We start from the raw sequence: 27,991 nt of genomic DNA, 5'->3' as shown, positions 1-27,991 counted from the left end.
GGAACGCGCGTCCGTGCGCCCTCCCCCCCCCCCCCCCCCCCCGCGACCGGCCAACCAAACCCTGCGCTCCCATTGGCCGCGGCGCCGCGTCCCGCCCGTCCGGGCCCGCCCCTCTGCGCGCCGCGCTCTCCCATTGGCTCGGGGCGCTGTCAGTCAGCGCTTGTTTTCGGCGGCAGCGGGTTGGGTTGCGCCGGCTCGTCGGTGTCTCGGCGGAGCCGTGCGGAGGGAGCGGCGGCGCAGCCGGGCGAGAGCGGCGCGGGGGCGGCGGCGGCGGCGCTGGCGCTGGGCCCGGCCGCAGCACTCGGGGCCGGGGCGAGGCCGGGCCGGGCCGGCGCCGCGCAGGGCGGGAGGGTGGGGAGGGAAGGGGGCGCGGGACGCGGGACCGGGCCGGGCCGTGCTCCCGGCCGTGCGGAGAACGGTGGTCGGTGCCGGGGGGGTGGGGGGGTGGGCGGGGGCGTCCCGGCCGCGACGCGACCATGACTCTGGAGTCCATGATGGCCTGTTGCCTGAGCGACGAGGTGAAGGAGTCGAAGCGCATCAACGCCGAGATCGAGAAGCAGCTGCGGAGGGACAAGCGCGACGCGCGCCGCGAGCTGAAGCTGCTGCTGCTGGGTGAGGAGCGCGGCGCCGGTCCGGCCCCCGGGGCCGCCGCGGGGCCCGGCCCGGGGCTTGGCAGGTCCGGGTGGCCGGGCCGGGCGGGGAGCGGGTGTGGCGGGGAAGCGGCGGGAGCCATCCCCGCCTCAGCCCGGCGCTCGGGGCCGCTCCCGAGCCGTGCGGGGCGGCCGCCTCATTGGCTGCCCTTTGTTTGATTTTGTGATGCGTTCGCTGTCAAAATGGGTTTTGACACAACCAGGAACTAAGTAGCTGAAATTCCTGGTTGTGAAGGCGGGCGCGTGAAATTTGTCTCGAGGAGACGATTCTCGGGAGCGTGCTGGCCTCGGTTAGCGTGTGGAAATCCGCTGGTGGAGTTGGTGCTTTTCAGGATTGTCGGTGAACGTGTGTGGAAAAACGGGCCCGCAGCTCCTGAGCCACAGAGTTCCCCCTGGGGCAGGAGCTGGGAGAGGCAGCCGGGCTGGGAGCGCGGTGCGGTGCTTCTGGAGGGGGACGAGGCATTAGGAATGCGCGAGTGCAGGGTGAGGAGATGCCTGTGGTGTCCAGAGGTGCAGATCACCTGTGCAGCCCTAAGAATCTAGGTCTTCGGGTGGAAACAGGAGTGTTCCCTGTGCTGATGGGTAACTGTGCCGTGTTCAGATGAGTTTACAGGGATGGGAAATCAGCTGCAAACTGAGACTCGCGGGCGTGTACCTCCTTCTTCAGCAGTGAGTTTGATGTTCGTGCCTAGGTAACCTCCAAATTTAAACTTAAGCTTCAGTTTTCATGCATGCTGTGATTTAGCACTGCTTGTGTGTCAGATATATCCTGCTTTGCGTCTTGAATACTGTATTATCTTGAGATGAAATCTGAAGCAGACCTGACAGATCTGTTGACAAGCCATTAAGGTCCAGATGAAGAAGGAGGCTGACCCTTGTGAAAAAAAATCCAATTTGCAGAATTGGGGGGAGTCTGTGCCCAGCCCCTTGGAGGGCTCCAGTACCCACACTGGTGCCTGGTGGTAACTGTCAAGTGAACCCCAGGGTTTTCCTTCTCACCCTGAATCCTTCACAATTAATGTATTGCTGTTCTTTGTGTGAAAGCTAAAATCGTGGCCTTCACGTTTCTGCTCTTTGGAGATGCTGTGGCAGTTTCTGTAAGGCTTCTTGGAGAGGAGGGGAAGGTGTCCCTCACTCTCATGCTTCCCTAAAAGCAGTCCCACAGAAGCAGCTGTGTCAAAATAGGTTGTCGCTATAGGATGGATCTGGGTTAAGAAGATCCCACTGGATCTAAATATTTCACTTTAGAAATAATTCAAATTGCTCAAGAATCCTTTCTGCTTTTCTAAAAGATACAGATTCAGCATTAGACTAAAAAAAAAAAACATATAGAAGGTGGTTATTATTGGATAAGCAACACTCCTAGGCGTGGACAATTTTTGCAGGATGCTTTTCACTGGACACAGCACGTTGCCCACCTTCAGCTGGCACAGGTGACCTGTGTTCTCTCTCCCTGCTTGCAGGGATTTCTTCTGTGTTGCTCCTGTTCTGTGGAGTTCTTATATTCACAAGTATTAATGATCGGCTTAGTGAGAGGGCTTTCCCAAAATCTCCAAAATTTTGAGTGTGAGGAGGGAGTTTCCACCTTGTAGAAACTGTTACATTTTTCCTGTCACTACATCTGGTGACAGTTACTTTGTTGAAGCCCAAACCAGAAAATTGAGGTGAAGAATAACAGTGCTAATCAATGATGAACCTGTTAATAAGAAATTCAAGGTGTTGGACATTGCCATCTGGTACAAGGTAGTAATTTGTCTTTTTACTGAGTGGGGAGGATATTTTGTACAAAAATAACTTGTGATTAAGCATGGGTTACTGTTGACTGAGCAATGTATTTACTGGGGGATCATTAGGAAGTTACTGTAAACTCTGCTGCTTTCAGGAGTTGGCAGAAGAAGTGGTGAATTCAGATTATCTCCTGTCATATTAAAAAAGGATTTTGTGCCCTCAGAGTTGTAGATCTTGCCCACCAGAGCTTGTAACCTGCTGGTGTAGTGCCTTGCCTCAGGGAAAGCAAAAGACAACTTTAAAAACAATCCCAAAACCAAACCAAAAACCCACCACCAATAATCAAAACCAACCCCCAAACCAAAAAAGGGCAGTGATGGAGTGACAGGAAGAATCTGTGTTTGAACTCTTGAGTCTTGAAGCAAGCAAAGGTCTGGTGAGGAGGTTTCTCTTATATTTTCATTGTTGAAATGCTTTGAAGTGCCACCTTTTTTTTTTTTTCCTTTCAGTTTTGGTCACTGTGGTAAAAGACAAGGAAGTATTTCTCACCACACTGACAGAAACCACAGAAGATCTCAGTTTCCAGTTTTTCCCCCACTTAGGGCGCACCTTTGTATTCAAGATGGAGATAGTTTGCTGCATATTGATAATGTCTACAGTGTTAATTTCTGGCTGTGCTGACGTGACTTTTGTCAGTTCTTGCTGTTCATTTCAAGCATTCTGCTTCTAGTTAGGTGCTTGTTGCTTTTATCTGAGCATTTTTATTTGCTTGCCTTTTAGCCTACCAAGATAAAATGAGTATCTACATGCGAGTATTAATTGTGTATTGGGATGAATGAGGGATCCTGTCTGAATCCATCTCTCCCCTGGTGTGAGGAGGATCTGGTGGTGCCTCTGGGGAGAGCCAGGGCTCTGCCAGCATTTTAACTCCAGGTCAAAAGGATTTGTATCACTGACATGATATATTTTGAGTTTTTGAGGTTTTGTTCTCTGTAGCCAGGTGAGCTGGGCCACTGTGTTAGGGAGGTGTGTGTTTTTTATCAATATTCTGCATAATGATAGCAAATATTAGAAGACTGAACAAAAGCACTCCACAAAAACGTAGTGGTGTCCATTTAGGCTGCTGAAATGTGGAGGTGAGCTCATCCCACGTGAGACCTGGCCTGGGTGTCCCCTCCTCAAAGGACTGTGTGCACGGGGCGATGTCACCGGGGACGTCCCAGTTGAGTTGTGAATTTAGCAACGCTCTGTAACTGCTTGGGTGCCGTCCGATGGCGTTTTTCTCTCCTGCTCGCTCTGTTAGAAAGTTCCCACTGTCCTTTGGTATCGTCTGGTGGCCTTCACATGCTGAGTGACACTCCTGTGGGGCCATAAATGTAGGAGTGGAAGGACCTGCCCGAGTGACGGTGCAGGAAGCGCTGCCCTGTGCCGTGTCCTGCCCTCCCATCTGCTCCCAGCCCGGCAGTAAAACCTGAAAAAGAAGGAAGAGAAGGAAGCAGTGGCCTTGCTGAGCAGGCTGCAGCCCGTGGGGACCCAGGCACGGCACCGACAGCTGGAGCAGTGGCCTACTCTGCTCTCCCTGCCAGACGCCATTTTTAACTCCCTCGGATCCAGAGCAGGAGCGCAGCAATGCTGCCACAGGCAGGGTTGTGGGGTCAGCCCCGAGGAGCAAACCTTGGGGACACAAGGCAGATGTGCTGCCCGGGTTGTTCGTGGCAGATGGATAAGCAAAGAGTTCCTTCAGCTCCGTTCTCCTGTAGAGTTGATTAATTTTTTTCCTGTTGTGTTTGATTCTTTCCTATGAAGAGACACGGCGTGTACAAGGCAAAGAACATTTGGTGCCAAATTAGAACAAAACAAAATTTGCTGTTTACTGGGCTTCTCCTGGCCATTCACTGCTGGGTCTGTAGCACTTTCCTGGCTTGAGAGTGTGTCCAGGCCCTTCCTGGCTGGTTGTAGCATCTTGCTGGAGTATCTGGGAATAGGTCAGGTGTGACGGGCAAGGGCCTCTTGACGCAGGACGTGTGGGAGTGGCTGTAACGTGAGATTTGGGATAAGTACCAGAGCTACTTTTGAAGGCTGCTGTAAAGGACAAGGTGTCTTCCTTCCATGCTGCTGGGTTCGTAGCGGGGATGAACAATCCAAACTGTCTTTTACCAGTCTGGGAAGTGACAAAAAGGGGGTTGGGAGTGGTGGGTGCTTGGGTGTAGTGATAGGAGCTTTCATCTGCCGTGGGCTTTGCTGCTGGTGGCTCCTAACTCACTCTCTTGCATCCTGTAGGCACTGGGGAGAGTGGGAAAAGCACGTTCATTAAGCAAATGCGTATAATTCATGGCTCAGGCTACTCTGAAGAGGACAAAAAAGGCTTCACCAAGCTGGTGTACCAAAACATCTTCACTGCCATGCAGTCTATGATAAGAGCCATGGAAACCCTGAAGATTCTGTACAAATATGAACAGAACAAGGTAAGTTTGTCAGTTTTTGCACATATCTGTAGTCAGTGAGGATTTTGAGGTTTTGTTTCTTTGTGTCTTTCTGCATTGCAACCTCAACCTCCCTGAACTCTTTCCTATAAACTATTTATGACATTTTCTTGATACCCAACTCCTTTTACTTGGTTGTGTTAAGGGATAGAGCAACTCTGCATGCTTGGTGCACTGGTGTGCCTAGGGAGTGGTGGGAGCAAGGGATTGGGATATGATGGAAGGGATAGGAGGGGTGTTATTTTTACTCATTTCAAGGATTCAGGGTTGTTAAATGTGTTGGGATTTTTATCGGCATGTGTTGCCGTTTTTATCGGAACTTGAAGCTGGCAAAATACATGTTGGACCCAAAAGGCACAGACCCCTGTACAAACCCCTGTTTCTGCAATTCTTCTGTTTTTCTGGTAGCTACTGACCAAGGGTACAAACCTTTCTTGAAAAGTTTTGGTCTCAACCACAGAAACATACTGATTTTGGGACCAGGAATTAATTTTAGGTAGATCTGATCTAAATTATTTTATCGTTTTGAGGGGGAGGACAGTGAGAGTGAGGGCATGTGAGGAAAATAGATTTTTTTAGCATATTTTGCTTTTTTTAATGTTTAGTATCCTTAATATTTTGAAGTTGTGTTTTATCTGACCTATCACACAGTGTCTTGGAGCTTATTTTGAATAATTGTTTGTAGGGATTAGATGGTGCCCCTTTCCTGTCTGTGGTGAGAATAGGCAGAGTGTGAGAAAGCTTTGCCTGTGCTTTATGTGAGGCATGGTGGAGGGGTTCTGAGAAATAAAATCTGCCAGCTTTTGCATGCTATAACTTGTACAGAACTTCCCTTTGGTTTTTATTTATTGGGGGCATTGGCAAAAGCCCCTAGGTGTGAATAATCACCTCACAGACACCACAGGCTGTGGTAGTTACTGTAGTCCTTCCTTTGCTTAGCCATTGTAGGGTGGGTGTATTTATGCCCCCCAATTTGGTTTTTTTTTTTGTTTTGCTTTTTTTTTTTAACTTTTTCTCTCTTTTCTTCTTTTCAATCTCCAGGCCAATGCAGTGCTGATCCGAGAAGTGGATGTAGAAAAGGTCATGACATTTGAGCAGCCATATGTAAGTGCAATTAAAACATTGTGGAATGACCCTGGAATACAAGAGTGTTATGACAGGAGAAGAGAATATCAACTTTCTGACTCAGCTAAATAGTAAGTATACAATCACTGGCATGCTTGTGGTGGGAGTGATGTTCTAACAAATTATACCTGTTCACATCTTATTTATTAAAGTCCAGAGTTTATTTCCTTATCATTTGCTGCTTTTCCTGAGGGTCTGAGGTGTTCTGGTGGATGTTAAAGGGTGTTCATACATCTGCTTCAGGATATACCTGAGGCCAGGATCTCCACATTATTCCATCTGTATTGGTCCTGGCTCTTGGGCAGCAGGAGTGCTGCTCTTTCTCATCAAGTTTGCCTTTGGCCTACGTGGATGTGTAACTCAGGTTTTATTAATTATAAATCCATTAAGTTTGGCAATGTACAGAGGATGTTTCTACATTTATAAGTAGAAAACCTCAGATGAGACTTGATCCTGAAACATAAAGCATCTACTGTGGTTAAACTTCCTCTGTAGTAAAGATTGTCTTCCCCACTCCTATGCAGAGTTGATAAAGTTGTTTTTAGTGTATCTGTTTATCCTCCAAGGGGGCTGGCTGGTGAATTACTGTTCCCCAAAACCATTTTCTGTTAGCTTTCCACACCATATTTAAAATCATTCAGACAGCTTCTGCCTTTCTCATTACTCTACAGAAAGACTTCATGTAGCAGTTTGTACATGTGTATCTTTATGTGCTGCAACCTAAGGTAGTTTTTTCTTTTTCCTTTGTTATTTTTTTCCCACTGTCCTGCTTGCAGCTATCTCAGCGATGTGGATCGTATTGCTACCCCAGGATATCTACCAACTCAGCAAGATGTGCTACGGGTTAGAGTCCCTACAACCGGGATCATAGAGTACCCCTTTGACCTAGAGAATATTATCTTCAGGTACTGGAGGTGTCTTCATGTTACAGCTGACCTGGGGCAGCAGGGAGATGGTTTCAGGAAGGATAAGTTGTGGCTTGCTTTAGTGTGTCCAGATGGTTTGAGTGGATGTGTGATGGGTGCTGCTCTAATTGGGGTGGTCTGATGTTTTGGCTGTCAGAAAACTCAAAATTCAAAACTCAACCTGCTTTTGAATCAGTGACACTTCAAACCCAGGGAAGCATCTTGGTGTCCTTCCTGGGAAGGATTGCACTGCTGAAATTGTGGCTTGTGAGGCAGCTGAGGGATGTGTTGAGAGCTGAAGCCACCAAGGGCTGACAGTTTTTGTGCAGAAATACTTCCCTGTACCAGCACCTGCCTTGAGAGCTGGGTTTCTGTGCCTACCTTGTGTTCTCAAAACTTGCTGCCTGTGCTGCTGCAGCAACAGAGGGTCTTTGCAGGCTTAAGCCAGCAGCTGAGCCTGGCATGACCAGGCTGAACTCAGCAATATTCCTGTGTTTCTCTCTGGTGCTTGGGTGGTCTCTGCCCTTCCTCACCACAGTGTGGCATTGCCAGGGAGGAATAAAGGAACCTTCATCCCCTCTCTTAAACCATTTGGCTACAGAAATGCAGAAGTCTCCTCTCTCTGTTCTGTTTTGCTGACCTAGGGAGTAGGTGTAGGATTTTATCAAAGGTGAACCACGTGTGGCACTTCAGGTGAGTGCCAGAATAACTTTAGTGTACTGTACAGGTGGGGCTTGAAACTGAGAGGCTGAAGCGTGTGACTGTTAAACAGCACATTCCAACAAAAGTGTAACAACTAAAGAAAGATTTGGGTGGGGGAGAAGCTTTGAGGCAAGCAGGTGCTTTAATTAAAAATAAAAATAGTTTGCTCATGTGACAGAGCACAGTTTTGAAGGACTTGTCTTTTCAGACTCAGGGCTGCTGCTGAGCAATCCAGAGCAGAATGCAACAAAAATGGTAAAGGGTGAATTTGGCATCACTCACCTGTGGCCATTCTTTCAGTTTGCTTTATTTCTGGACCATATTTTGTAAACTTGCTGGTTTTGTTAACGGGCAGATACTGTCACAGGCAGATGCTGTCACATCCCTGTGCCAGGTTAACTGGAATGGTAAAGAACCAAATTAATTCTCATTGTTTGCTGGTCCCTTGCATTCAGAGAACTGCAGCTACCTCTGTGATACTCTATGTGCTTGTCTTCCTTAGAATGGTGGATGTTGGAGGTCAAAGATCAGAACGAAGGAAGTGGATCCATTGCTTTGAAAATGTGACTTCCATCATGTTTTTAGTAGCACTTAGTGAATATGACCAAGTTCTGGTGGAATCGGATAATGAGGTGAGCCAAAGAATGGGAACTCTGCAGGAGGGGAGGAAGGAGAGGAGGAAGAAAGGAAAAGAGGGAGGAGTGTCTTTGTAGTTTCTTGAAGGCTGGTACCCAGGTGCTTGGTGCCAAGTTGGATTAGCTGCTGTTATTGGTTTTGGCCTTCAGTTCTTGTTGCAAAGGGAACATGAGCTTCAATGGGTCATGATGTCCCTGAGGGTGGAAAAGGCAGAGGGCATTCAAATCATCTGGACTTCTCAAGTGAAAAATGAAATTATCTGAAGTTGCAGCGTCCCTTGTGCCATGGAAGGCACTGTGCAAGTGCTCCCAAATTACCCCTTCCCCTTCCTGCACTGAGTTACTTTGGGCTTTGCTGTCTTGTGAGGTGGTGACTGCACTCTTTGAAGGTGCAAATCTGAATTTTGGCACTGGCTAATAGATCAAAAACATGCTATTAGATAACAATAGTTACTCTTTCTGTAGTAGACAAATTATGCTGACAAAGTATCATTGGACAGTCCTCTCACATGACTGTTAAAGCATTAAATGACTTTTAAGTCTTTTGATGTGAAAGGCTTGGCAAATAAATGAAGCTTGAGTCCCTCAGATTTTGCATTTCCTTTCCATTTACTGATCCAGCTTGAACCAGAATCTACCTGGGGCCAAAGTATTTTGTGTATAATGTTTGGGATGCTGAATTACTACAGATCTGAGTGAGTGTGCAAGCAGCAGAAAGGCATTTTAGTGCTCCTCTCTGAAAACAGGGCTTTCTTTTTCTGATTTCAGAACCGGATGGAAGAGAGTAAAGCTCTCTTTCGAACCATTATAACTTATCCATGGTTCCAAAACTCTTCTGTTATCCTCTTTCTCAACAAGAAAGATTTGTTGGAAGACAAGATCCTGTATTCCCACCTTGTTGACTATTTCCCAGAGTTTGATGGTGAGTGGCTTTTGAGAGGGAGCACTTGATGGGGTGGGGATGACTGGGTAAAAACTTACTTGTTTTTTAAAGAACACTCAGATCTAGAAGTGGAGAAAGCATTAATTGAAGAAAGAATGTCTACAGCAATAAGAAAATATCACAAAAATATCTCAATCATGCATAGACAAGTGGAATCTGATAGGATGGTCAAATAATGAGCCTCTCCTAGATGAAGAATTACCCCCTCCAATATGCACAATTAACTTTACATATAACCAGTTTCATGGCAGTTTTCTGGACCTTTTAACCCTCTAGTCAAGAGGTGACTTGAGTCTTTGTTTTGAGAAATCAACTGGTCAAATACCCAAATTGTTTAAATGATGGTGCTAAAAAATCTTCCTGCAGCTTGAAATTCTTATTAGCGTGCCATCTGCTGTTGTGGGAAAATAATATCTATGTGAAACAGAGAATTTCCCATCTGAAACAGAACTCCTTAGCCAAAATATTATTTCAGGCTCTTCAGTTGAGTGCATTTAAAGCTGGCTGGTAACACATCTGTACAGGGCTGAAAATAAAATCAAAGTGGTGGAGAATGAGATCACTTCTTGCCGTGCTCTTGTATATTAATTCTGTAATTATTTGCTTTAAAAATATGAGATAAAGGAAGAATTACCATCTTGCAAACAGCTTTCATCTTTTAGAGGACCAATGAAATTGCTCTTGGTGTGTTCTCCCACATCTGGAGTTCCTGCTTGGAGCTCTGGTGGGAACACCAAGTTTTTCCAGCAGGCTGGGAGTGGCTGAAGAGCTGCTTCCCAAACAGGGAATGAAGTTTGTTGGATTCCAAACTTCAAATGGATCTTTAACAGCTGGAGGCAGATCCCAGCTTCCAGGGGTGTCCTGTACTTCCATTTTTTCCTACAAGTAGCTCCTTCAAGGATGCTGCATGGCCTGTAAGTGGGAGGTTGCCCATCAGATGTCCTCTCAAGAGATGGTATTTGCCATGCAACAACAGCAGTCCTGTGAAAGAAATTGCAGTAGGTGACTATTTTCTGGGACCTGTCAGCAATGTGAGTTAAAAACTGGCCAAAATGCCCATTTTTAGGGAAATGGGAGGTGAGGTGACCAGCTGGATCAGACTGACTGCACTTTTGACTGGCAATAAGCCCTGTTTCCAAAATACACACTTGTGTCTTTCAGCCTGTGAGATCCACCTGTGTATTAGGAAGAAATGTGCACCCCATTTCCATGGGAGAGCATTTAGTGGTGTCTGTCCAGCATCTGCCACTGTTGCCCAGTGTGTGCTCCCACCCTGGGTTGTTCCAAGGTCTGAATTCCAAAGCAGGGTCTGAAGTGACCCATCAGTGTCTGCAAAGTGCCCTTGTGGGATTTGGTTAGACAGCTGAAAAGCATAAGATACTTCAGCTCTTTGATCCCATAAATTAATTTATTCTTTAAAGCTCTGTAACTCATAGGAAAAAAGTGCTGCTGGATCTGGGGGATGCATGGGAGTGAATCCATTCACTGGTGTCTCTGTTTGCTGCAGGCCCACAGAGGGATGCACAGGCAGCCCGTGAGTTCATCCTCAAGATGTTTGTGGATTTAAATCCCGACAGTGATAAAATCATCTATTCCCATTTCACATGTGCCACAGACACAGAAAACATCCGTTTCGTCTTTGCAGCTGTCAAGGACACCATCCTACAGCTCAACCTGAAGGAGTACAACCTGGTTTGACCTGTTCTGCTCTTGCCCCTTGAGAGGCTTCTTTGTGAAGAAAAGACAAAAAAATGAAATTTTAAATATGACAGGAAAAAAAAAAAAAGTTTTAATTTTTGATGATGTAATGATTGCAAATTGTCTGATCTGTGGAGTGGCAAGTGCTCGGTGTTACCCTGGAGTCTCATGTCTCTGTCCACAGAGTAGTTGATTTCATATTTTTAACAAATTGCTTTTATGTCACAGTTAACGGGGATATGCCTCATTTCTTCAGCACCTTGCTTACTTCTTAATTTTTGCCAAGCAGCTAAGGCAGCCTCATCTTGATCTTTCCTTTGTTGCTAAGCCACTTTTTTTTTTTTTTCCTTTCATTCCCATGGTATATGTAGAGAAAAGCAAAAATCCCCAACACTTTCCAGCTGAGATTGTGAATTCACTGGACTGTGGGAGTGCAGAATGCTACTGGTCCCTTTGCCTTGTGCTATAGGGTGCCTCTGGTGTAATTTGCTAATCCTGCTTCCTTCCCCTCCTTCTTTCCCTTCCCTTCCTTTCCCTTCCCCAGGACACGCTCCATGGTTCACTGTGATGAAATGTTGGGGAGGAGCCATTGCTCTCCAACTGTTGTGCAAAAAAAAAAAAAAAAGAAAAAGGCAAAACAAACAAACAAAAAAAAAAGCCATCACTTTTCCATTCTTTATATGTTCTAAGTAATTTTTTGTTATCAATTATAAAAGGTATGGAGACTGTGATTTTTTCTTTTTTTTTTAAATTATTGATGTTCTATACATAGTTTGCTATGTGTTGCTGTATTTTGTTCATGGACTACAAATGATGGAAGCTCTTGGAGCAATAGCTGCTGAGCCTGGGGAAGTGCCTGACTGTAATTGTTCTTTTTTTATTTCATTTTTATTTCTTTTTTTTTTTTTTTCCTCCCCACACACAAACACATCCCACCCACACCACAAGCGCGTGGCCGTGTGCGCACAAGGCTCAGTCTGCAGAGAGGAACTGTTTTGTTGGGTAGAGTTTTTGACATCAATGAGCAACTTCTCTATGCAGCAGTTACCAAAAGCACACTGAGTGATTGTGGCATTCCAACATCAGACTTTGCCTGGATTGAAAACCTTAGTCTCGTGCCATCCTCTAGGTCTTTTCTTGCTGCCTAATAGCAATCAAGCCTTGTTTTATTGCATTTTGTGCCAGTGTGTGAATGACTTTGTAAGAATTCCTCAGCCTTGTCCAGCTTGCAGTGTTTCAGAGAGGACCAGAGCTGGAGGGTGGCAGGCTCTGCTTGGATTCTTACTTGGGCAGCTTGAGGATAGCTCTTGGAGGGAGCAGCAGTTCTGTCTCTCCTGTTTATGCATTCCCCTGAGGCACACGCTGCTGTGTCCCTCTTTGGAGGAGTATGGGATCCTCTTTGGAAGACTTGCACACATCCTTGCTGCAGGGTGCCTGTGATCATTATGCTAGCAGTGGTTAATTGTCAGCAGTGGTTAATTGGTAGCAGTGGCTGCTGCAGAATCCAGAGAGCCCTGCCCTGGCTGCACTTGGTGCAGCAGGAGAGCAGAAGAGAGGCAGCAGCACTTGCTGGAAGGCAGAGTGGATGTAGGTCTGGATTCTGAATGCCATCTGAATCTCCACTGAGCAGGAGGAGATGAAGCCTTTGCACACAGGAGAGCTTTATTTTGCAGGAGCTGAGGCGAGTCAAGGTGCTGAAGGGCTGCTGCCAGCCTGGGAGAAAGAAGTGCATTGGCAAGGCAGGGAGAGAGAGAGTGGGAAGCAGGAGGTGTGACCCACGTCTGGACGTGTGTCAGTCAGCCATCACTGATGCTTCTGTTTCAATTCCAACAAGTAGCATTGGGTCCAAGTTCTCTGGATCAACCAGATTGCCCCCTTGAAGGCTGCCAGTAGAAAAAAAATAAACGAGCTGCACTGTTGAAGGGGGCTGTTGATATTTTGTCTCTTTTGTAGACAGAGCACTACATCAGTGTTTGCACAATGTTGTAAGAGTAAATCTAACTGTCTGAGATGCTTAAGATGCTTTGATCTAGAACACTAAACTATGGAGGGACATAATTTTGAATAATTCTGTTGATAGGTCCCTCACTTTCCAGAGTAGCTGAGCGAAGCCTCTGTGTGCTCAGAGCACTACAGAGCAAAGCAAGCTCTGCTCCAGGTGATCACAGAGCTCAAGTTGGAACAGTAGCCATGGGACCAACAGTTGAAGAGCCAGTCTGAGTGGTGATGCTGAAGGAAACATAGCATCTCTTTAGACTAGCCATGCTCTGGACTGCATTTAACCCTTGGGAGGAATGAGGAAGGATTCCCATGTGTCAGACAGCTTTGCATCAATTTTACTGCTTTTTTTTTTTTTTTTTCATCTTTATGCCAAAATGATCCAGTTTGTAGAAATTGTCTTATAAAGAGGAATTTATAATCATCTTCATGTATTCTAAGTGCTGTTCCTCTGAAGCAGATGGCAGCACCAACCTCTTCTGCTTCTGTGATCCTTTTGTAAATGGTTCACACTACAGCTGTTGCCAGCAATGAGCCTGGCACTGAGATACACAGGTTCTTGGAAGATAACTTCCCAGAAGTTTCTCTTTTCCAAGGTGAATGATGGTGGTACTTCCACTTGAATCAGAAACTTTTTTCGTCTTGTTTTGTACCTTCCCCTTTCTTTAAGAGCTGCTGCCCTGGCACAGGAGGAGGGATCATGGCATCTGTCTCTTGCAGAGTGACTCTGCATCGTGGCAGGCAACTGTGGGAGGCTGTGGGCACAAGGATTTAGGGAATGTGCTGCACCTTGTGGGGCACCTGCTTGGGGTGGCTGTTGGCCTGAGAAGTGGCTCAGGGCAGGGAGGGGAGGGAAGGGCCGAGCGTGGCTCAGTTGAGTTCTGAAACCTCCTCCTGGACTGGGGTAGGAACGGGTCAGACCTGTACACGTCACCTGGAGTTGTCTGTGACTGTATCATGTGTGAGAATATACCAGTGTTAGCACGTGCTTTCCTTAGTAAGCAGCTGCTTGTGTGCCTCCAGCTTGGCCAGTGAAGTGTTCCTGCAGAACTGGCTCCTGTCTCTGTTGGCTGGCAAATGCCTGCCCTAGCAAAAGTGCCAAACCTTAAAACCAAATTTGCCTGTATCAACCTTTCTGAAAGTGAGGCCTGCCGGAATTCTCTGCAGGTTGAGAGTGACTTTCAGAAGAGAGGTAAAATTGGGTTGTTGTAGGGAATCCAGAGTCTGAGGAGTTGGTCTCCTTGCTAACCTCTGCTCCTTCTGCACTTTTAATCTTTGTTCTGTTGAAGAAACCAACATACTTGGAACTAGTTTGAAACTTGAAGTCAGTGAGCAGAGGACCATCCCTTTTCCTTGCACCATTCCATGTGGATTGGCTACCTGGTGAGCAAAAGCCCCTTCCAGCTGCAGCGTGTCAGCTCCTGCCCTTCCTGCCTCCCCCTTCTCCTCGAGTTGGATTCTTTGGTCTCTTGTTGTTGCTTCCTAGCAATGTTGGCCTTGCGTTCAACTATGGTTTTTCTTCATGTGTTTTATTGGTTTAAGAAAAAAAAAAAAAAAAGACAAAAAAATAATTAAAAAAAAAAACAAAACAAAACAAAAAAAAAAAAAAAAGACAAAAAAAAAGTACTTCCGGAGTGTGCTGACCATTGTATTGTCCTGTACAGAGCCCAGGTCGTTAGAGTCCAGCAGAGATAAAGTGTGTTATGCAGCACCCAGTTTTTTAAGAGTATGGTTTGTGCCAATGCCCCTTCTTTAGTAGTGCCAGAGACTCTTTACAAGTGCCAATGTGGTGGAAATTATTTGGTTATACTTGTATATTATAGGATCCTGATTTAAGACAATTTAAACATTATCCTATTTAAAAAGAATACTATATAAAATGCTGTTTTTAAACCTTGTCATTTGCAATGCATGTATTGTTGTGCGTGTTGGGGGGCGGGGAGGGAAGAGGGTAGGGTAAAGGAGTTTCTGAATAAGATGCCCAGTGTCAGGATCTATTCAGACTCCAAACTGTCTCATTCCAGTCCAGGAGTGTGATTGTTTCTTGGAATGATCCCACTCTGACTGCTGGGCAACACGCTTATTACAGAAATATCTGATGGAAATTGATTTTCATATCTTTCTCCTGAAATAAACTCTCTGTTTGAAATTGGAATAAATTTTGTTCCTAAAAGCCGTGGTGGTTGTGTGTGTGTTTCTTCTCTCCCATTCTTCCCTGGTACCCTGTGGGATCTGCAGCTCTGCCTCCTGTCAGAAAATCAGGATTCTGAGGCATAGAAACAAAGCATGTTTTGGTAAATAAAAGGCATAATAGGCCATAATTATATAGAATGCACTGTACCATTAATTCTGCAATGTGAGCAGTGTCTGACTGGGGGTTTACGGTGCAGGGATGCAATGGTGACATCTTGATTTGAAGTTTTCCAGGATTTTGGAGTAGGATTGCTGAGGGAAGTTGTTGGTGTTTGCTGCTGCCTCTGGCTGTGGTGTCAGCCCGTTGCAGGCACAATTCCAAGCAGGATATCTCTTGCCAATAGCAGGAATGTTGGTGGGACCAGAACTGCTTCCAGTCTTGTCTGTTAGAAACGTGGACTGAAATATGAAACATGGCTTTAAATCATCCCTGAAGGAGTCCAGGGCTGGATGACTGTGCAAACTTCCACAAAGAGATTTCCTGAGATGGAGTTTATAGAGCTTAATTCCTTTTCTCTGGGCTCATTCTCCAGGAATGTTGCATTAAATCAGCTGGGAGTGGGTAGAGATGGCCAATTTCCTCCATGTAAAGGTTTCCTGTGTTTTCAGGAAGCTGCAACTGAGGATGTTCTGCTGCCTTCAAGGTCACTTAGCACAGGTGAAGCTGCAGCTCCTGGGCAGCCTGAAACATTTTGTTGGCTCCCACCAGGAAGGGAACAGTGGTGTGGTGGCCAGAGCACTGGCAAGGACTTAAATTGTCACTTTTCTAGCTTTGGATGAGTTTTTGTTGCTTTTCTCAGAGGCTCTGTCCCCTCACCAGCTGGGGAGCAGAGTCAGCGTTTGAGTTCTGTCACGTGTTCTGCTGTTCTCTGCAAAGAGCCAAATATGCTCTGTTTAAATAAAGCAAAGCAACAAGTTGAGGCTCTTCAAGGAAAAAGATGAAGCCTTTAACACCCAGTATTTCCAGCTGGCTGTGAGGGGCTGGTGTTTTGGCCTTTTGCAGCCCCAGGTGTGCGTGGGGCTGTCCCTGGAGCAGCCCAGGGAAGGAGGCAGCTGTTGGCAGCAGCTGAGGGAGCAGCCCATGAACAGCAGGCTCACAGTTGCTGCTTTCCCAAGGACCACTCCAGCCCTGATGCCTTGTGCAGGCTGACCTAGAACAGAGGCTGGACAGAGCTAAAGAATAAAGCAGGGATTTATTAGGAGGCCTCAATGGATCCACCTTGGGCAGCACAACCCAAAATGGTCACAAAATGCACAACTGCTCACGGGGTCTCTCATTTTATAAGTTCTGCTCCTTTTGCATATTGGAGTTCATTGTCCAATTCCAGCTTTAGCCCATGAAGTCCCATCTTTATTTTCTCTCTTCATTCCACTGTATTTATGCTCTTGGGCCTGAGATTTGGATCGTTTGTCCTTGGTCCCCAGCTGGAGAAGGAATTGTTTTGTCTCCCTGCTCTGTGCAGAGAGCTCCCTATACCCTGATGTGAAGCCCAGAGCCACACACTAAAGCAGCACAGAATGTGAAAAATAGAAAAGCTCAAACCTGAGGCATCAGCCTGGGCTGGAAAATGCTTTCCCAGCAGCACAGAGAGCTCCTCCTCACCTCCAGCTCTGCAGCTGGGGCCAGAAGTTCTCGGCTCCTCCTGTGCCCATCCTACAAGGAGAGGTCCTGGGAACATGGGAGGCTGTGTCATGAGGCCACCTCCACTGCCTGGATAATTCCTTTGGCCTCCAGCCTGTTCCAGAGGGAGGGACTCGGTAAAGAGGGCTGCCAGGGCTGGGCTCTGGGCCAGGGGAGTGTCCTGATAAGGTGAGCTGGCCCAGGGACTGGGGCTTGTGGCAGTGCTGCAGATCAACTTTAAATCTGGCCACTGGATGTGCCTGCCAAGAGCAAAGCAGGTCCTTGGGGTTGTGCACATGGGTAAAGCAGACATGAAGGAAATAAATTTTCATATTAAAAAAAAAAAAAAAATCCCATGTTCAAGAAAAGGGCAAAGAAGAGAGAGTTTGGGATTTCCCTTGTCCTTGGACAACCATCATCCTCCCAGCAGGAGGAAGCTCTTTCCTTTGAGCATTCCCTTTGCCCTCTGGGAAGAGAGGGAAGTATCTGTCCAGCATAAGAGTGAAATGTCATGTGGAATTTATAAAGCAGGAATATAAAGCCTCCCTCCTCTGCCTCAGGTTTCTCCCCTGTGTTATCCTGATCCCACACAGGGCTCTGAAGTTGATGTGCAGCTCAGGAGCAGCTTGGCCTCTGGAATGGCAGCTGCTGTTGGAACAACATTTCTGTCAAGAGCTTCTCGAGCCCTGGGCTCAGCGAGGGCTTGTCCTACCCCAAGCTGTTTCCTGTGTGCTCTCCCAGTGATACCAGTTTGGTATAATTGTCCCTGAGCTGTTTATCTCCTGCCATGCAGCCTGACCAGGAAGTTAAGCCTCCACAAGCAATTTTTGTACCATCTCCACCACTATGGGTGGAGAACCCATGGCTTTTGAAGAGTTTTTGTGGCTGGACTGTGTGACAAAGACTCCACATTTGAGCTGTGTGGAGCTTCTGGGTAACCCCAGCTGCTGAGCTGGGTGAGGATGTGGCTTGTCAGGGACCTCAGCTGCTGCCCAGGGCTGTTCTTTGTCCTGTGCTCTGCTCCTGGAGCTGCTCCTCCCTGCATCTCAGGTGAGGATCTGTAGCTCCTGGCCATGGAAATAAATGGTGTTCTTATGGAGCTCCCCAAAGACAGGTCTCTCCTGCTCTGCTGGTTCCCATCCTCCCTCCCAGTGACTCAGGCCTTTGGTCTCCAGCTCCCCGAGAGGTGACAGGCTCTTTGCACAGGATGAGAGCTGGGAAATTCTTCTGGGCAGGATTTGGCAGCCTCAATAGAAAAGGAATCTCTGCTCAATGTCAGCTTTGCAACCCTCGATTCAGAATAGATTAAATGATGTAAAGAACCCTGGGGCAAAGAGTTGCCTTTCCTCAGCTCAGCCATGAATTTGCTTCCAAACTGCAAGAGGTGAATTTTATTGGATCAGTTTGGAAGTTGTTTAGAGACAGAACCTTGAAGAACACACCCTGTTGCCAACCCAAAGAGGGCACTCTGGGCATGGAGAACTCAGCAGAAATGTGCTAGAGGTGCTTTCCTTGTGCAACATCACCCACAGCAAAAACCACTGATAGCTCTGCTCAGCTGCAGCTTTTCTTAGTCAGGTGAGTGACCTGGGGACTTTGAGACATTTTGAATTATAAGGTTTGGAAAATATTTGGAGTCTTCACATTTTTGTCCTTGTGTTTTTCATCCAGTGCTGCCACGGATGTTGGAATGGCCTCTGACAAGTCACCTTTGGGCAGAGGTGAGCATAAGGAAAGGCAAACACTCTCTAGAATTGTGTTTTTGTAAATGAAATCCTAAACATCTGACGGAAGTGTTTGAGCTCCTCTTGCTGGGTCTCTTGCCAAATCTCCAGATTAATTTCCTCAGGTTGCAATATTTTTAAGCTCTATTGTAGAAAAGGCAGGGGTTTATATTTCTGTCTTAAACCACAACATGTAGAAATAAAATATTTACTGACTGTCAGGCTGTGGTAGGACTGTGTGGTTTCTCTCTTTGCTGCCAGCTTCACTAAAAAGATGACTCAGAGTGCCTCGATGAACACTGTGAGTGACAGAGGTGCAGTGGGGGGAAGATGCTGGTTTTGTGTGGAATGGCAGCCAGAGGTGGGATGGGGTAGAACTGGGAGGGGCCCGTGGGGGAGAGGATGTGATGGAGAGAGGAAATCCCCCCCGAGGACCAGCTTGGAGGTCCCTGGAGGGAGTGAGGAGAGCCCCTTGCCCTGAAATCCAGACTGGGCATCTCTTCTGGAGGTTCAGAGGGCAGAAAATGGAGGCCATGGGTTGGGGTAGAAACCTCCAGCTTGGGATTCAGCTCTTGGAGCTGTGGCTTTCTCCTGAGCTGTTCAGGACTGAGCCAGTGGCCCAGAGAAATCCAAATAGCACCAGGAAAAAGGCTTTCAAATGCTGATGAGATTTATTGGTTTTGTGTGTTCTTACACCACTGGAGCTACAGAAGAGGGGAGAAAGGAGGCAGCAGGTTTCAGAGGTAGGGCCAGCAGTAGTGAAGCACTGGAAGTGTCCTCCTTGGAGCCTGGGCAACCCTGCAGCCCAGGGCTTGGGCAGAGGACACCTAGACACGCCACAAATGACAGGCTGCTCTTTGCATCCCTCTGATCTCCTTGTGCAGCCTTCCCCTGAGGGTTCCAGACATCCCTTCAGCTACTGGCACCTCTCTGGGGCTGTCCTGCTGCCTCCTCTCCGGAGCTGCAGCCACAAAGGGCAAAGTCAGGGCAGCAGTGAAGGAGTCCAGAGGGGACAAACCCAGCCAAGGCATCACCTCTGTGCCAGCCCCAGCAAGGGCAGAGCTCGGCTTGGCCACGGAAAAGTCCTTGGCACATCCACGAGGAGCAGTGGCAGAGGTTTCCCAGGGAGAAAGGAAAGGAAAGCTGGTGAGGACGGGGCCTTGGAGGGTGAGCTCGCTGCAGGGGGAGCAGGGTCACGAGGACTTCATGACACTGTTGACCCAGGGGAGGTAAGGAGCAATGTGTGTGTAGAAGCCAGGCCAGTTGTTGTGTCTGTAGGAGAAGATGCCAAAGGCTTTGTTGTTGCAGACCAGAGGATCCCCAGCATCACCCTGTGAAAAGGAGGAGAGGGATCAGTGCTGGGTGATGGGAACTCCAGGGAAGGAGTGCCTTTGCAAAGAAGAGAGGCTGCAAACATCAGGGCAGGATTTCCCCAGCAGAAGCCTGGGCTCGCAGTGGATGGGGATAACTCTGCCCCCACAGCTTTGTTTGGGACCCAGTGGGGGAGCACTGAAGCTTCATTTCTGCCCTTCTGCTGGCTTCAGATACAAAACACACTCAGACCAACAGCGAGATTCAGGGTGAGCCCCTCTGGCCAAGCCATTGTCCCCCTGTGCTGGAACTCCCAGGCCCTGTGCCACGGGAAGACAAGGATCCTCTTCTCCTTGTGCTTTGCCCCTGGCTCAAACCTCCCCCTCTTCCTCCTCCTCCTCCTCCCTGAGCAGACTGACCTTTTCAGGCGGCCCGGAGGATCTGCTGCGGCCACAGATCAAGTTGTCAGCGAGCCCTGGGTAGTGGCTGAGGCAGTCCCTTTGTTTGATGATGGTCACAGTGGCTGTCCTGTGGCCCCAGCCGTCCACGCTGCACTCGGTGCTGCCCCGAACTTTGGATTTCTCAAAGGAAATGGGCCTGACCTGGCCATTGCTGGTGGCATTGCCATTCAGCTGGGCAAGGGGACAGAAACCACAGAGATGAGTGTTGAAATCCTGAAATCCACTGTCCCCTGCTCAGCCCTGCACATCAGGGCCATGCAGGTGCTCCAGCCAGGCTACCTTCAGCAGAAGGATGTCATTCCCCTTCTTAGGGCTGGTGAAGCCTGGGTGGCAGTGGTACTCCTTGACCTGGAAGGTTTGCCAGCTCTCCTCTCTCCTTTGCAGCGTGTGGGCTCCCAGGATGACAGTCAGAGGTTTGTGCCTGGTGAAATCAAGCACAGTGGTGTCACCAGCTTGTCCCTGGCTCTCAGTGCCTGGGAGCACTGAGGCTCATCTGCCAGGGCATGGCCAGCAGAGTGCAGTTGCACAATACAGTGTATATAGACATTCCCCATACACAAAATCTATTATCCAGCCCTTTTTAAGAAGAATGGTGGGAGCAAGGAGCTCTGCCAGGGAATGTGCCCAGCCAAGAGGCAGAGCAAGCTCCCACCTGACAGACCAGAGCTCTGCAAGGGCTCCTTTATCTCCAGGCCTCAAGCTGGGCACATTTGATCCAATGCTGCTGCTCTCTTGTTCTGGGCTTCACATCCCCATGGAAGTCCAGGGGTTTCTAAATCAGGATATTTCTCTGCCCTCTACATGACCTGCAGAAAGTGCTGCCTCAGGAAAATTGGAAAGGACCTTGGGTGTGTGCAGGAGTCCCTGCCAATCTCCCAGGTGAGGCTCAGGCCTCCAGGCTCCTCCCTTTTGCTGCCCAGGTGTGGGACTGGCCCCGAGCCTGTCACTGGCACAGGGCAGAGCTGTCAGCCCTGAGGTGTGTGGGAGCCACACCCAGAGCTGTGCACACCTGGAAAAGTCCTCCTGCCCATCCACACCCCAGCTGGAGAGGTGGAAAAGGGCTGGGCAAGCAGCTGGAATATTCATAGGAATATAGGAATATATTTCATAGGAAATAACTCTGCCAACAAACAGGCTGGTGGCAGAAAGGACAAAGCCTGACAGCAGGTCAGTGCCACAAGGGAAGGAGCCACCCTGACTTCCCATTGATGACATCTGGGAAAAACAAAACGAGTCATGGAGGGGAAAACAATCAGGGTAAATATCTGAGGGCAGGCTGGGGAGGGAGGTGGGGCTCAGAGCTGTCCCCAGGCTGTGCCCTGCCTGCCAGGGAAAGAGCCTGCTCGTGCTGAAGTGACTCCAGCTGTGAGCCCTCCATAGAGGAGGTGTTCCCCAGGCCCTGGTGGGGCAGACACCTCTCTGCAGGTGCTCCGTGGACACAGCAAAGACTTACACGAGGCACTGAGCTGCTGTCATCACCCAGCCAGGAGCCACCAGGAAGCCTCCACAGGACTGGTTGTCCTTCCCCTGCAGAAAGGCCACGTAGGGTGTGGGGTGTGCCCTGGAGGGTGCCTTGGCTTCTCCTCTTCTCTCCCTCCACTTCCAGGGATAATCTGCAATGGATGGGGCTGGGGATGAGGTTTTTGGAGGGCCCAGGCTGAGATTCATCCTTCCCCAACCCTCTCCTCGCCTCCCGCCCACTCTACTTACTGCTGCTGACTGGGGGGCTCATCACCAGCAGGACGGGCAGCAGGAGGGGCAGCAGGTGCTCCATCACAGCCTTCTGAGGATCCCTGAGAGGTGGGGCTGCATCTGGGGTCTCGTCCTGCTCCCAGCAAGGTTTTATAGCCTGACATCAGACTCCAGGAAACCACAGAAGTCAGACTCATCTGAAGAATCTCTCCACAAGTTGCATGTCTCAGCAATGTGAGAGGGGAATTCAGTCAGTCTTGGCTTTGGGCATCAACCCACCTCCATCATGGGTCTGATCTGAGGCATCTGACGTCCTTCTAAACCCAGAGCCAATTTTAGAACTTCAGGTTTGTTCTGGAAGCTGTGGGCAATGCACCCAGCCTCACCTCTTTGACTTCCAGTGAGTTCTTCCATTGCAGCTTCTACTCTTGCAAACCCTCTTGATTGTTATCACGAGCCCCACATGAACAAGGCTTCTTTCACCTGATGCATCAGTTCCAAAGGCTGTGCAGGGGCAGGTGAGGACCCTCCTGCTCTCCCTCAGTAGCTAATGGAGCAAAAATTGCCATGAAATGTGTTTATAACATGGCACTGATGATACTGGGAATAAAAATCCTTCCCTGGGAGGGTGGGCAGGGGCTGGGGTGGAATTCCCAGAGCAGCTGTGGCTGCCCCTGGATCCCTGGCAGTGCCCAAGGCCAGGCTGGACAGGGCTGGGAGCAGCCTGGGACAGTGGGAAATGTCCCTGCCATGGCAGGGGTGGGATGGGATGATCCCTAAGGGCCTTTCCAGTCCAAACCACTCTGGGATTTTACAGGAAGAGCAAACCTGGAACAGTCACAGCTCACCTGTGACGAAACGGGGCCGACGCTTCCGTGCTGCCCTCACTGCCAGTAAATCTGCTCTCCCCTCTGCCTCCAGTGCCAAGTGGGCAAACCCCAATTTTAAGCTACAAGCTGCCATTCTCATGCAAAGCCTGCAGCAGCTGGAGCTTCAAGGAAAACCCTGACGTGACAAAGATTCATAATGCACAGATAAGCAGCTGCAGCCTGTTCACTTGCAGATTTCTGAGCCGATAGCAGCTGTGAGCAGAAGCCCAAACATGGACCCTTCTCGGTTTCCCCAGGGCAGCCTGGCTGCTGGGGCAGACGTGACTCAGTTTCCCTTCATCCCAGGCAAGAACATGGAGGATTCGTGAGCAGAAATCCAGGCTGGGCTGTGGAAACCTCCTCCCTCTGCTGGGGGTGACCAGTGGGAGAAGCCATGAGAGCAGGAAAGGTGCCCCTGTCCCCTGCACTGCAGAAGTTTTCCTCTATTTCAAATCCCCCACCGGTTTTTTCCACCACAAACCAACTCAGCCTCCTCCTGACATCACGGGCATCCTCCCCCCCTGCCAGGGGACTTCTGCACTCACTCATTCACCAGAGCTAATTGTTGGAACTCTAATTGTGGAACTTTTTTTTTTTTTTTTTTTGTATGTAGTAATAATTGAAGGAGTATTATTGTTATTAAGGTTAAATTGTTGTTGTAAAGTTTGAATACTTTGATGATAAAATTGATGTGATAAGATAATTTGTTGTTTGTGGTTAGGAATTGTTAAGGTAATGTTGGTGATAAGATTATTAGTTATAATATTTTCTTTTTTTTTGTGAAAATTTTTGGAAGTGTGATTGTGAATATGTATTATAAAATATGATTTAGTTGTTGAATTGATGTTGAATTGTATTTTATCATTTTAGTAATAAATTTAATAAAGGTTGGTGATTAATTTTTATTATTTTATTTATTTATTTATTTAAATTTATTATTATTTTATTTAATCTCTGTCCCCATCATCTCCCCCTGGGAACTCTTGGCTCTCTCTGTACTCAAGAGATGCCACCAGAAACGAGCTGGAATGAAGGAGATGAGGGCTCAGGGAGCAGCCTGGTGCAGGCCATGGAAGGAAGTTCAGACTCTGTTGCCTTGTTCTTTTGACAGTTTTAAAGTTCTTCTAAAAGTTCTTATGCTTTTTGACACTTACATATTTTAACTGATTTTTCTTACACACTGTTCATGTCAATAATGATTGTTTTGCATTCTTCTTTGTGAGTGGAGACAATTGATGGACTGTTGGTTTGACCAGTGTGGTTGGAGAGGTGGCAATTTCACCCTCCAGTCCACTGCCACCTTTGCTGTTGTACATATAGTGGAGTCAGAAAATAAAGTTAGCTTTTTTTTTTGAGTTCTTTTTCTTTCCTTTTACATCTAACCTGCTTCTGTGAGTTATTTCTGTCACAGTGTAACAAGACTCCAATGCAGGAGCTGTCTGAAAACAGCCCTCGAGCATCCTTTGTGGGGAGAACTCATCCTTGGGCTGAAGGGAGAGGTTTGGGCCACCACTGGAGCAGCCTCTGATCGGGGGCACAGGTGTGCCAAGCAGCTCCACAGCAGCCAGGAGTGCTCCTTGCCTTCTCCAGGGAGCCAGCTGGGCCCTGCAGTTACCAGGGAGGGAAGGAGGAAGTGGCCTGGGGTCAGGCACTCTGTGAACCCTTCTCCAACCCTTTCAGGTCCTTCTCCAACCCTTTCAGTTCAAACCTTTCTGTGTTTCTACCCAGGACACGGTGCAGAATCGGGGATGGACTCTGGCTGCTGTGGGTGTGTGACAGCTGGGACTCGGGGTGTGCCTCCTCTCCAGGATCCTAAAGCCCTGAACCCGGTGTCTTAACAGCACCAGCCCACACCCAAGGGCACAGTCCTCAGAAAGTCCAGCTCCCTCCACCCAGTGAAGGCTCTTGCAGCTCGGAGAGCTGGAGGATCAGCCCGGTGTGCCCTGTGACCTTGCTGTCCGGGCTGCTCTGCTCCCTCAGAGCTTTTACTCTGCAGAGAACGACCCTTTGGAGTCCTGGCACTGCTGATGCCCCACATCCCTGCTGCCTGTGCTCCCAGGAGGGTGGCAGCCTGGGAAGCTGGTGAAGGGAGTGTGTGCCCATCGTTGTTCTTCCCGTTGCCACCTGGGCAGTTTTTCTCCTCGCAGCACACTCATCGTCCCTGTGACCCCAGGGAGGGCAAGCACAGCTCCTGTTTCTGAGCCTGCCAGTGACTGAGGATGCAGAGCTGTGATTGCTGCTGTCCCAGCAGCCAGACCCTCCCTCCTGTTAAATGTGATTTAACATTTCTCTCTCCTGTGGCAAGGCCACGAGAAACACGAACACACGCTGGGAGGTGCAGCTTTGAGTTTACTTTAAATGCAGCAAGGTTCAAGCAGGAATAGGGTTATCTCTGAAGGAAGTGGGGTTTGCTGTGGCACAGCCTCTTTTTGTGCCATCTGGAGCTTCTGCCAGGGGAGTTTAACACAGCCCTGAGACAGGAATGGGACAGGCAGCGGCCTCAGAACAGAGTGGAGGGCGCTCTCAGGTGCACTGATTGAGCACTTGTGTTCCCGAGGAGAGAGGAGGGAGCTGAACCTTCAGCAGGGGCAGGAAGGAAGCTCTTGCAGGGTCCAGGCCACACCAGAGCTGGAGAAAATGCTGCCACTGCCACTACTTCTTCATGACTTTTTTGATCCAGGGCAGGTAGTTGGAGATGCGGGTGTAGACCCCGGGTGGGGAGTGGTAGCCAAAGGAAACAATGCCTTGTGCCACTTTATTACATACCAGGGGTCCACCAGAATCTCCCTGGGGAGAGATGAGATCGATTTGAGAGGTCTCTTCCCCGCGGTAACAGATTTACCCCGGTCCCTCCCTGCCCTGGGGCTCCGTTCCTGCCCCATGTCCCCCCCGGCTGAAGGGGCTGCTGAGCTGGGGTGAGCTCTACCCCTGGTGCTGGGCAGGGTCTGTGGCTGCTGTCAGGACATGCAGAGAGCCAGTCCTGATGGGAATTGTGATCAAACGCTTGCCCCCTGCCCTGGGAGCTGCTCCTGCAGCAGCTCCTGCTCCCAGAGCCCTCCCCGTACCTGGCTGGAATCCCTCAGCTCATGGAAGCTGCCTGCACAGACCATGCCAGAATCAAGGTGTGGGTAGAAGAGGGTGCATTTCCTGCGGCTGTAGATGGAGACTTTGGTCTCAAAGAGCTTGTTGGTGGCCCTGTCCTCGTCGATCAGGCCCCAGCCAGCAATCATGCACTTGGTGCCCGTGGGGAGGTCGCTGCCCTTCCTGGGCAGCCGGATGGGCTGGACGTAGTCATTGAGAGTGGCCTTTGATGTCAGCTGGGGGAAAGCAGGGGGGTTGAGAGAGGCCTGGGAGCAGGACACTCGCTCTGCAGAGGCAGGGAGGGTCTAGCAGGCTCTGCAAGATGCAGGGAGCTGCTGTGAGAGCCGCATGAGGCTCCAAACCCTGCCCATGGCTCCTTCCCAGGTCCCTCCCAGCCCTGCCAGCATCCAGCACCTTGGGCAGGAGCAGCTTTGCAGAAGGAGCCAGGACGAGCCCTGCCCAGTCCCTGGCAGCCCCACAGCCCCTCTGCCCCCTCAGAACTCCTTGCCTGGAGCAGCATGATGTCGTTTTCCATCGTGTCGGGGTTGTATTTGGGGTGCTCGTGGTACTTGAGGACTCCCCGGACCTGCTGGGTTTTTTCTGGTTCGTGGATGTTGTGAGCCCCCAGGATGACTGTGATATTCCTGGCCATGGCAGAAGGAGGGGGAAAGGAGAAATCGGGCTGGGTGTCACCCCCTCCCTCATTTTGGCAGGCAGGTGGAGAGAGCTGCCCAGCACAGGAGGGACCTGCTCCAAAATTGCTCCAGGGAAGGAGCTCCCAGGCTAGGGGAGAAAGAAAGGGATAAACCCCTTGTATCAATACTCACCCCATGCAGTGTGCAGCTGACATCACCCAGTCAGGGGCCACCAGGAAGCCCCCACAGTACCCCAGCTCTGTTATCTTCAGGAACGCCATGTACGGGTGCGAGTGGGGCCGCGCCTCGTGGCCCCCCACAATCTGACCCCGCAGAGCACCTGCAAGACACCCCAGCACAGCGTGAGCCAGGGGCTGCTGAGAGCCCCAAAAGAGCTCCCAGCAAAGCCCTGACTCACTGGCACTGGCCCAGGGGCAGCAGAGCAGGAGCAGCAGGGCTGGCAGCGGCTGGGGCTGGCACATCTCTGCCACGGCTGGCTGCCCACTTGTGTGCAAGTCCTGAGTTTCCCCGTGGCCAGGAGCTGGTTTTATAGCCTGCAGGCAGCTGTGCCCAGCAGCCAGGAAACCATGTGCAAAGGGCTGATTGGGCTAATCAGGGGCATCGCTGGCCTGGCCTGCTCAGTGCCCACGTGCCCGTGGCTGGGATTGATGGGCGATAGCCCAGGATGAAAAGGCCAGGGCAGTCACAGCCTCAGGGGTGCTGGCAGCAAGAGAGAGGTGTCCTCTGATGGTTTTGAGGTGTGATTTAACATTTCTCCCTCCTTTTCTGTTGAATGTTTTTGCCTTGAGGAAATGTAAGGTTCTAAAAAAAGGCCACTTAAAAAAAAAAAAACACACAACAGAAAAACTTGGCCATTTAAAGCTGTGAATGTGGTCTGGAGGAGACAATCCTGAGACTTGCTCTTTCATATTCTTATTTTCCTTTGAGAGATGCACTGCAGAGCCTCTTTTCTACAGAGATCCACCATCACCACCCGATTTAAATGAAAGGGCACAACAACTGTGCCTGGGATGGTTTTTGGGCACTGTGAAAAGTCAAATCTGCAGGGTTTGGTGTCAGCCCAGGTCAGAGGGACCTTCCTGGCTCTTCTTGGCTCCTCTGGGGCCAGAAGCATCCTGCCAGCTTGGGGACTGGGATGTGGGAAGTGCTGCTCTTCAGCAGAAGAGACCAAAGCAGGGAAGTGCAACCACCCAACTGCCAGGAGTGATCAGTCATTTTTAAACCAAACCTGCTCCACCCTTCCTGGAGCAGAAAAACACCTGCAAGTGGATGCCTTGGGCTGTGCTGGGGCCATGCAGAGGGGACAGGATGGGTGCATGGGGTAGGACAGAGATGGGGATGCCTGATGTCCATGAGCCAGCCTGGGGGCTGACACAGAGCTCTCCACAGAGCTGAACCCGTGTTTTGGTTTTTTAAATCATAATATCTGAAAGCACAAGCTTTTAATCAGGACTGTGCAGCAGCACAGCAGGAAAACCTCAAGAAGAATCATCAATCTTTTATCTTGTGTTTGTAA

General features: G+C 49.2%; 3 protein-coding genes across 4 annotated transcripts; 1 reads left to right on the top strand and 2 right to left on the bottom strand.

Moving 5' to 3' along the window:
- Window positions 1–457: 457 nt before the first annotated feature.
- Window positions 458–15,043, top strand: GNA11 (G protein subunit alpha 11). 2 transcript variants are annotated; one of them, XM_053999283.1, is made up of 7 exons: window positions 458–612; window positions 4,659–4,843; window positions 5,903–6,057; window positions 6,763–6,891; window positions 8,096–8,225; window positions 8,997–9,150; window positions 10,679–15,043. In XM_053999283.1, the coding sequence occupies exons 1-7, from the start codon at window positions 477–479 to the stop codon at window positions 10,867–10,869; spliced, it is 1,080 nt and encodes a 359-aa protein (XP_053855258.1). In that variant the 5' UTR covers window positions 458–476; the 3' UTR covers window positions 10,870–15,043. The 2 variants fall into 2 exon arrangements, with proteins under 2 accessions (XP_053855258.1, XP_053855259.1); XM_053999284.1 differs by lacking the exon at window positions 458–612 and adding an exon at window positions 889–1,133.
- Window positions 15,044–19,126: 4,083 nt separating this feature from the next.
- LOC128819460 (granzyme E-like) lies at window positions 19,127–22,066 on the bottom strand. Its single transcript, XM_053999629.1, is given in 6 exon segments — window positions 19,127–19,736; window positions 20,136–20,348; window positions 20,457–20,598; window positions 21,631–21,805; window positions 21,888–21,964; window positions 21,966–22,066. Coding segments are annotated over 6 exon segments (846 nt in total). The 3' UTR covers window positions 19,127–19,598.
- A 3,003-nt stretch (window positions 22,067–25,069) lies between these two features.
- Window positions 25,070–26,957, bottom strand: LOC128819281 (mast cell protease 1A-like). Its single transcript, XM_053999352.1, has 5 exons — window positions 26,873–26,957; window positions 26,647–26,794; window positions 26,328–26,463; window positions 25,804–26,055; window positions 25,070–25,525 (listed from the first exon to the last, which is right to left on the bottom strand). The coding sequence occupies exons 1-5, from the start codon at window positions 26,934–26,936 to the stop codon at window positions 25,391–25,393; spliced, it is 735 nt and encodes a 244-aa protein (XP_053855327.1). The 5' UTR covers window positions 26,937–26,957; the 3' UTR covers window positions 25,070–25,390.
- Between the last annotated feature and the right edge of the window lie 1,034 nt (window positions 26,958–27,991).

The sequence above is a fragment of the Vidua macroura genome, chromosome 26 (genome assembly GCF_024509145.1).
Source record: "Vidua macroura isolate BioBank_ID:100142 chromosome 26, ASM2450914v1, whole genome shotgun sequence".
Taxonomy (NCBI): Eukaryota; Metazoa; Chordata; class Aves; order Passeriformes; family Viduidae; genus Vidua; species Vidua macroura.
This window is presented reverse-complemented; position numbering and strand designations above follow the sequence as displayed.

What these genes read in the sequence shown, in the direction of transcription:
- GNA11 (XM_053999283.1), top strand. Translation starts at nt 477, where the DNA reads ATGACTCTGGAGTCCATGATGGCCTGTTGCCTGAGCGACGAGGTGAAG. An exon ending in CTTTCTGACTCAGCTAAATA is followed by an intron (nt 6,058 to 6,762) that starts GTAAGTATACAA and finishes TCCTGCTTGCAG; the next exon opens with CTATCTCAGCGATGTGGATC. An exon ending in CTAGAGAATATTATCTTCAG is followed by an intron (nt 6,892 to 8,095) that starts GTACTGGAGGTG and finishes TGTCTTCCTTAG; the next exon opens with AATGGTGGATGTTGGAGGTC.
- LOC128819281 (XM_053999352.1), bottom strand. Translation starts at nt 26,936, where the DNA reads ATGTGCCAGCCCCAGCCGCTGCCAGCCCTGCTGCTCCTGCTCTGCTGC. An exon ending in CTGCCCCTGGGCCAGTGCCA is followed by an intron (nt 26,795 to 26,872) that starts GTGAGTCAGGGC and finishes GGTGTCTTGCAG; the next exon opens with GTGCTCTGCGGGGTCAGATT. An exon ending in ACGACATCATGCTGCTCCAG is followed by an intron (nt 26,056 to 26,327) that starts GCAAGGAGTTCT and finishes GCTTTCCCCCAG; the next exon opens with CTGACATCAAAGGCCACTCT.